Genomic DNA, 8320 nt, shown 5'->3' with positions numbered 1-8320 from the left:
TGTGTGTGTATGTATGTATGTATGTATGTACGTATGTATGTTTTTTCCGTTCGAAAAGTTCGGTAACGGTTATTTCTTGTTTATGTTTTTTTATGTTTGTTTTTTGTTGTTGTAACTGACCTCGACGAGTGTTAAAAAAACAAGAAAAAAAAAACAAGAGGTGTAAGGTATTGTATTGAATTTATACTCTATTGTATTTTGTTGTATGTTGTTCACTGTTTGTCTCGTGTCTGTGTTTTTGTTCTATAAATGGATGTCGTTTCGTGTTATTTACAGTTTTTGTTTATATGTGAAAAAAGGGGAATATATAAGTGTCTCTTTGTTGTTATTATCTGAATTATTTTATAGATATGCATGTGCTGTTGTAATGATTCTGTTGTAGTCAGTACCTCAGAAGTATATCTTAATTATAATGATGATAGTATTGTTAAGAATTATAATGTTTATATTGTATTATACTATGACCCTTATATCAGCATTGTTTTATACATTTTAAAGGATATATTAAGCATAACTTTGATTCCATCAGTTGTGAACTTCGAGTAGTGAAAGGCTAGGTTATATAATTTTATTTGTTTTGCATAGAAATGGATGTATTGTGCCTTCAAAAGACAGCCATATCCATACTTTACAAAGTTTTATATTTCATCTGGGGAAGGGAATGTATTCGACAGTTGAAGTTGGCTGGCTTTTTTCCCACTATTTTTTATTATTTTATTTTTTAGTTTTCATGTTTGTATTCTCATACATCCACTTGATCACTGGACGAGAGGTGTAACGCTGGGAGACTAGGTGTGGCATTTTCGCCCTTGCGGTAAGGGCGAGGGAGGCCGGAGATTGCGTGTGGCTGCGTGCGAGGGATACGCCCTTATTGATAACTTTTGGGGAAGCTCGGTGGGAAGTTGCGCCTCGAGTTGCCAGTTCGTGTTATGTTGTCGAGGTTTATTTCGCCCCAGAGTTTTTATTATTGTTATTATTCTGTAGTATGTATATATATTTTTTTTCTAATAATATCTGTAAAGTACGGGGGAAATGATGGCAGTATACCAGTGGCGTGTAGGCTGTTGTTATCGCAGTTTATTTATTTTGTAGGAGGATATATCACCGAAATTATATATCTAAAAAAACTTGTGCTTTGATAATTAATAATTGTAAGCGTGTTCAGCATGATGGAGCCTTAATTTATCTCTCGGAGGGTGAAGCGGAGTTGGGCGAGGAAGGTGTTTACGGGGCGTGGGGGGAAGTGGAGGCAGGAGACAGAGAGAGGGAAAGGGAGGGAGAGGTAGGGGGAGGGGGAGGGGGGAGAGAAGGAGAGATGGAGAGGGATATGGTTGAAAGAGGAAGGGGAAGGAGGAGTGGGAGGGAGAGAGGAGTGGGAGGAACCAAAGCCAAAGGAGGAAGGTGGAGACAGAGAAGCAACAATAGACGCAGAGAAAGGCGGGAAAGAACGGGCGCGCGCGCACTCAGTAACTCCCGCTCATTTTCTTTTTCTCTTTCTCTTCTCTCCCTTCCCCACGCCCACCCTTCTCCCTCTCTTCTCGTCTCTTCTCTTCTCTTCTCTTCCTCTCTCTTCTCTTCCTCTCTCTTCTCTTCCCTTCCCTTCCCTGCCCTTCCTCTTTCTTCTCTTCTCTTCCTCTTTCTTCTCTTCCTCTTCCTCTTCCTCTTCCTCTTCTCTTCTCTTCTCTTCTCTTCTCTTCTCTTCTCATCTCATCTCTTCTCTTCTCTTCTCTTCTCTTCTCTTCTCTTCTCTTCTCTTCTCTTCTCTTCTCTTCTCTTCTCTTCTCTTCTCTTCTCTTCTCTTCTCTTCTCTTCTCTTCTCTTCTCTTCTCTTCTCTTCTCTTCTCTTCTCTTCTCTTCTCTTCTCTTCTCTTCTCTTCTCTTCTCTTCTCTTCTCTTCTCTTCTCTTCTCTTCTCTTCTCTTCTCTTCTCTTCTCTTCTCTTCTCTTCTCTTCTCTTCTCTTCTCTTCTCTCCTCTCCTCTCCTCTCCTCTCCTCTCCTCTCCTCCTCTCTCAAACGGTTATTATTTGAAATTGGCGGTTTCTCTCAGCCATTTCTCCTTGAACCTCAAACCAAAGGAAGATCGAGATGCGCATGGGACTCAGATTTAGATTTAGGTTAAGGGAAACTTAATTTATTATATTTATTAATGTCTATGGAGGGGATATTAGTATTATCATTATTATCATTAATCTATGAGGTGGTAGAAGGAAGAGTGAGGGAGAAAAGATAAAGGATATTGGGTTAACGGAGGAAGGGAGGGAGAAAAAAATAAAAAGGTGGAGGAGGGTTGGGTAACAGGGAGGATTGAAGAAGGGAGGGAATTGCGTGGTGGTGGTGGTGGTGGGGGGGGCGGGTAGGAGAAAGAAAGGAGGAGAAAAACGAGAAAGAAATAAAAAGAGATAGGGTGCCCGAGGTCTTTGATCCTGTTGTGAGGCTTGAGGAGCAACAGAAAGAAAGAGAGGACAAAGAAAGAGGAAAAAGAGAGAAAGGGGGGAATGGAAGTTGGAAGGAGACAGGATGTAGGAGTTATCTCCCCTCCTTTGATCCCTGCCCCTTCCACTTCCTCTTTCCCACATCCTCTTTTTTCTCCTCTCTCCTCCCTCCCGCCTCACTCCATCTCGTCTCTCCTCCTCTCCCTCCTTCCTTCCTTTTCCCTCCTCCTCCTCCTCCTCCTCCTCGTCACTCCTTTTCATAACAAACGAACTTTAACTATCGTATTTGGATATCTGATAATCCGAGAGAGAGAGAGAGAGAGAGAGAGAGAGAGAGAGAGAGAGAGAGAGAGAGAGAGAGAGAGAGAGAGAGAGAGAGGGGGGGGGGGGGGCAGAGACAGAGAGAAGAGGGGGAAAGAACAAGGAAGGGAGAGATAAGAAAGCAAAGGAGAAGGAGAAAGAAAGAGAGGGAAAGGAAAGTTCAGAGACTTTTTCCTACATCATTTATATACAAACAAGTTCAAACAAATATCAAGTTGCCAGTCATGCTTAAGTTTTGACCTTGCATTTTAAGGGAACAGTTGTTCTAATGATGTATATTTGCATACTAATGATGATAAACTTTTAAGTCTATGCTATTTCTGCATTTCCTAAAGTGTTGATATTGATATTCAATTAAACTACCAAATATGTATGCTTGCTTCTTATGTCTTTTTTGTATGTATGTTTTTCTTTCTGTCTTTCTTCCTTCCTTAATCCCTTCAAGATTTGAATTTTTGCATGTTACAGAATTAGATTTTTTTGTTTTCAGAAACCAGTGATGGAGTTGCTCTGTTTAGAAATCATCCTGATTTCACTTATTATTTAACCTTTGCTTTATGTTGTTCTTTCTCGTTTGTTTGTCCTCGACTAAGACAGCTTTTGCTTTGCAGGTGAAGTGTCTACGAACGGTGCAGTAAACGACTGGACGTATGCACAAGGTGGGCAGTACCAGCAGAACAACTACCTTCCGTACCAATACCAGCAGTTTGATTACAACCAGCAAGGTTACTACAACCAAGACTCGTACTACAATCAGCAAGATTCTACGTATGACCAGCAGCAACAGCAGTACTATGGTCAGCCCTTCAGCAGCCCTGCTTATCAGCAACAGTACAGTGTAGGGGATCAGTCACAGCAAGAGGAGCAGCAGTTTCAGAACTCGCAGGAGCTTTCAGAAGAACAGCAAGAGCAAAGTACACCACAGCCAGATCATCAGTTAGCAGGGGAATGTGGTCAGTGCTGGGTGTGTGGTGCATCATTCCAGGATGTGGCACTCCTCCGTGACCATTTGGCACTTTTCCATGCCCATGTGCAAGTGTACAGTTGTCCTCTTTGCCCAGCTGACTACTCTAGTGAGAGCCTTCTCAACGAGCACTTCCAAAATAATCACGTGGTAAAGGACTCTACCGAAGAACAGAACTCTGACACTTCAGCACCTTCAAAGGTAGTAAAGGCACCTGTACGCCAGAGATCTAACAATAATACAAAGGCTAAAAGACCTTCCCAGGTTAGAAGAAAACCCATTTTATGGTGTGTGCGCTGTAAGATCAATAGGTTTGCAACTAAACACGACTTCGAAACTCATCACGTGGGCCATATACACGAAAGGGAACTTCAGGTGCGACTAGTGCGCCTAAGTGCAGCACAGCTGCAGAGGGTCAAAGTGGATTCAGTTGGAGGGAGGAGGTCCTCCTCAGGTTTCAAGCTGAAGCTCCGGATTTCCAAAGTGGGACGTGGACGTGGACGTAAGCGAAGAGAAGTACGAATCGTCAGCAACGAGGAGGGCATGAGTGAGAGCCATAATAGCTTAGAAGATCAAGAAGGAACGGAAGCTGAATCTTTTGAGCAGGAAGAGGCAGAGGCCGGAGAAGAGGCTGGCATTCCAGAAAGAGCAGGGAGCGGTGAGGGTGAAAGTGAAGGTGAAGAGGAGGACGGGTTGGCCTCTGAAGAGGCAGAAAATCAGGAAGGAGGTGAGCACTCACCTGGGCATGACGACACGAATAGAGAGAGTCACCAGGATTACGAGCCGGAGGAGCAGGATTCTAGAGAAGGTCATTCTGGGGAGCAACAGCATCAAGACGAAGAAGAAGAGGAAGCGGCTTCTGCACCACACCAAAAAGAGGCACAGGCAGATTACCAACAGGAAAAGCAAGGGGACGGAGAGGGTGCTGTGGGGACAGGAGAAAATAGTGAAGGCTTCTCTTCTGACTTCGGTGAACAGGAGCTTGCTTTTGGAACCGCGGGACCTAGTGAAGCACCACCCTCCACCTACCAGCCACAGTTTGAGTCCTTCCCCACAAGTGACTGGTTCAGTGAGTACGAGTCTGGCCCAAGGATAGCTGCAGCCATGGCAGGGGCAACAACTGCAGAGTCTGCCAGTGAGAGCAGTGCGTGGGCCGGTGGCGCTGAAGGGCAAGCTAATCCAACGTACACGACAGCCAGCACTCCACCAGAGAAGGGCAACTCCAGTCCACCTGTAAATGGTGGCACAAATGAAGGTGATGGAGAGGATGGGCTCTTTAGTCAGGCGGTGCTGGGTCAGGAGTCCCCCGAAAAGAACGACAGGCAGGGAAGCTTTGAACAGTTGTGTCTCAATGACTCTTTCTCAAATCAGAATGAACAGGCAGGCCAAGACCAGTCTGATCAGCAGCAAGATGGTCAGATGCAGTCTTCAGAGCAGCAGCAGCAACAGCAGGCATCTGGAGTGACGAATGACTTATTGTCTGAACTGGAATATTTGAACAACAGTGGCCAAGGTTCTCAGTCTGGCCAGGTAGATGGGTCCCCTCATAGTGGAGGTCCTTCCCCTCACAGTGGGGGACCTGCAACTCCCTCACACCTTAGTTCACGAGGTTCAAATTCTGGCACGCCAACTTCCTCCAGTGGGCACCCAACACCGCCTCCCTCAGACACGTCATTCAGGGCACTTGCCACCAGTCCTCTCACCAGCCCACCCCAAGGGTCTTCACCGGCCATAAGAGGACCCACGCCTCCCACAACATCACCTTTGCAGCAGCAGTTGCAGCAGTCCCCTACGGGTGGTGATCAGCAGCAGCAGGGAGGTGTGCCGCGTCTTACTATTGCCAATAACCTCATGGCCCCAACAACAAGTACAGCTATGCTATCCACAACGACAAATAGTCAAGTTGGTGTAGGTGGCATGATGTCCCAATATGGCAACCAATGGCCACAAGCTTCTGGCTACACTGGTAGAGGTGGCTATGCTAGTCTAGCAGGAACCAGTATGGCAAATACAAATCTAGGCGCTCCTTTGCGTGCCCCATTACCTCCTAGTGTTGCAATGCCATATCGTCCGAGCCCTCCACCACGTGTCCGCGGCCGCCCCCCGTTAATGGGGCAGATGGGGCGTCCTCCCCTGCACCAGGGACCCCTCCTACAACCCTCCCGTGGGCCAGGGCGTCCTCCTACTTCGTCTATCCTTCCGCCTCCGTTGATGCCGGCGCCAGGGGGGAGGGGAGGGATGATGCCGCCGCTGCAACGGATGCACCAGACAATGTACCCCGGCCAGAGACAACCCTCGCCGCAGCAGCAGGGCGCTGCGGGAAAGAGGCAGCTCCTGGGGGCAGCAGGCCATTCTCCAAACAAATCGGCGCGTCGGGAGGACATCAACGTTCCCTCTCGCCAGAAAGACAATGAGTGTCAGATCATTGCAGTGGCCAATCGCACGGACGGCTTGCCTGTCATTGCCAACGTGCAGGGAGGGTCTGCAGCCCCTGGCTCTCAACAGAGGGGCAGCAGCAGTAACAGCAGTGGCGGTGGCAGCAGCAGCAGCAGCAGCAGTAGCAGCAACCCCCCCTCAACAGAATCAACCATTAATCTCAGTGACTCCATAACTCTCAGCGTTCGAACGTCATCCGCCAACAAGGAGCCCGTGCAGCGCGGGGAGAGAGGAGGGCCGGACGCTGGCGCCGTGGCCAACCTGCTGGCATCGCGTGGCATCACCGTGACACCCGCAGCAGGAGAGCGCCAGGAGGGAGGTGGTGGCGGGCGCGACGACCGGCGTCTGCCCACCGCCCAGGAGCTCAACCTCTCCTCCGCCATCTCTGTCCACCCGCCAACGCAGCGAGAGCGAGAGGCCGGTGCAAGAGAGCGCGACCGAGACGGGTTCGCCGTTCCGCAAGCGCCCGCTTCTCGGGGGAGCGGCGTCACCAACAGCAACGTCGAGCGGCCTCCTCGCCCCCCCACAGTCGACCTGACCCAAGACGTACCCACAGCTGGATCTCAGGGCACCCGGCACCAGTGCCACCAGTGCGACCGGTCTTTCCCGACGGCATCGCTACTCGCAGAGCACAGCCGAGTCCATCAGCAGCACCAGCAGTCCCGGATGCCTTTCAAGTGCCATTTGTGTACGGCGGGATTTTCAACGCAGAAGGGCCAGCAGCACCACTACCAGCAGTTCCACCAGCTGCACCTGTCGGCAGGTGACGTGGCCATACCCCTGGTTGACCTGCGCAATCCCGTGAATGTGCAGCGCATGGCAGCCCTGGGCATCCGGTCCTTCCTGCCTCTCACCAACCTGCAGAACCGCGGCGCGGGCGGCGTGGTGGGCGTGCCCATCCTGACCCTGGAGAACCTGAGGAACGGCCACATGACGCTGCAGCAGTGGGGGGTCAGCGACGTGCTCTCCCTCGGCCCCGCGAAGACACTGAACATGCCCCGGTAGAGAGCGGGCGCGCGAGGGTGCTGCCGAAACCAGTGTCGCGTTGATGTGATTGGTGCAAGTTTTCCTATTCAGTGTTTTTTTTTTTTTAGTTCTTTTTGTTACCTTTTATTTATTTTCATTGCACTGAAGCCACGTGCAGACAGACAAGACAATAGACTGCTTAACACTTAACGATGAAGTGCAACGGCATTAATTTTTCTCATCAAAATGTACAAACTTCATGAGTGTGCATTCGAAGTGCTGGAACTATATATGTATACGAAAGATTTCCCTTTGTATATGTACTTCTTTTCTTTTAAGGAGGTATAAGGTCCTCCTTATACCAGACTCACATGGTTTTGATGGTTAATTGTGTTCGAGTGCCAAAAGAGAACCTCAGATGTAACTTATGTCATATTGTATATATTTTTCCCACTTTATTTTGAGTTAACACTGAGCAATGAACTACACCGGTACGTCGATGGACATTTCAGCATAAAAATGACAGATCTCCGAAGTACAGGTTTTATTTTCATCATTATTGTTCTATTTTCATGAAGTTACATTCCTCAGCAGTGCAGTGAACAAATAAGGGACAAATACGCTAGCACTTTGCTTATAGTTGTGAACAATGATTTCATGGTAACTAACAGGTGTTCCTGTCTTGTTTGGTTCTTCTGTATCTGTTCCAAACACCCCTTTCTCTATTTTTTACCAAATAATTTGATTTTGTAAAGTGAATGTACAAATCTTTGTATATAGTTTTATATATTTTCTATAAATGTGAGTAAAGATAGAATTGAAAAAAGAAAGTTTCATTTCCTTACTAGTTGTTACAGATTACTATGATTATTTATACTAATGCCTGATTCAGTATTTTATGTGGGATGAATGAAGGTGTATAAAGTCGCATATCCTTTTAGTAACCCTGTAAAACTAGCCTTTGGTTTTTAAAAAGTCATAAAGTTATTTTGATACCATGATTTCAGTGTATGAAATGGTGGATTTATTTTTGTTCGTACTTTAACTTATCTTCTAAAGGTTGGAGACAACTTTAAACTTTTTAAAGTGGTGTGCACCAGGCAGATAGGATTACCAATTACTTTATCTCATTTCATTTCCTGGAAAACATATAATGATCTAAATACACACATGCAAGGAAGATTTCTAATCAAGCATATAT

The 8320-nt window shown here is 47.1% G+C and overlaps 1 protein-coding gene across 17 annotated transcripts in view; it reads left to right on the top strand.

Moving 5' to 3' along the window:
* The window catches only part of LOC113822884 (filaggrin-2), an 89972-nt gene extending 82023 nt beyond the window's left edge, over positions 1–7949 (top strand). For all 17 annotated transcript variants that reach the window (XM_070133663.1, XM_070133619.1, XM_070133720.1 and 14 more), the window contains one exon: positions 3365–7949. In XM_070133663.1, the coding sequence (XP_069989764.1) occupies positions 3365–7158 (3794 nt within the window). In that variant the 3' untranslated portion in view covers positions 7159–7949. The remainder of the gene's footprint in view (positions 1–3364) is intronic.
* The last annotated feature ends 371 nt before the right edge of the window (positions 7950–8320 follow it).

This window comes from Penaeus vannamei, chromosome 2 (assembly GCF_042767895.1).
Source record: "Penaeus vannamei isolate JL-2024 chromosome 2, ASM4276789v1, whole genome shotgun sequence".
Classification (NCBI taxonomy): domain Eukaryota; kingdom Metazoa; phylum Arthropoda; class Malacostraca; order Decapoda; family Penaeidae; genus Penaeus; species Penaeus vannamei.
The sequence above is the reverse complement of the archived record's forward strand: the minus strand, read 5'-3'. Positions and strand labels throughout refer to the sequence as shown.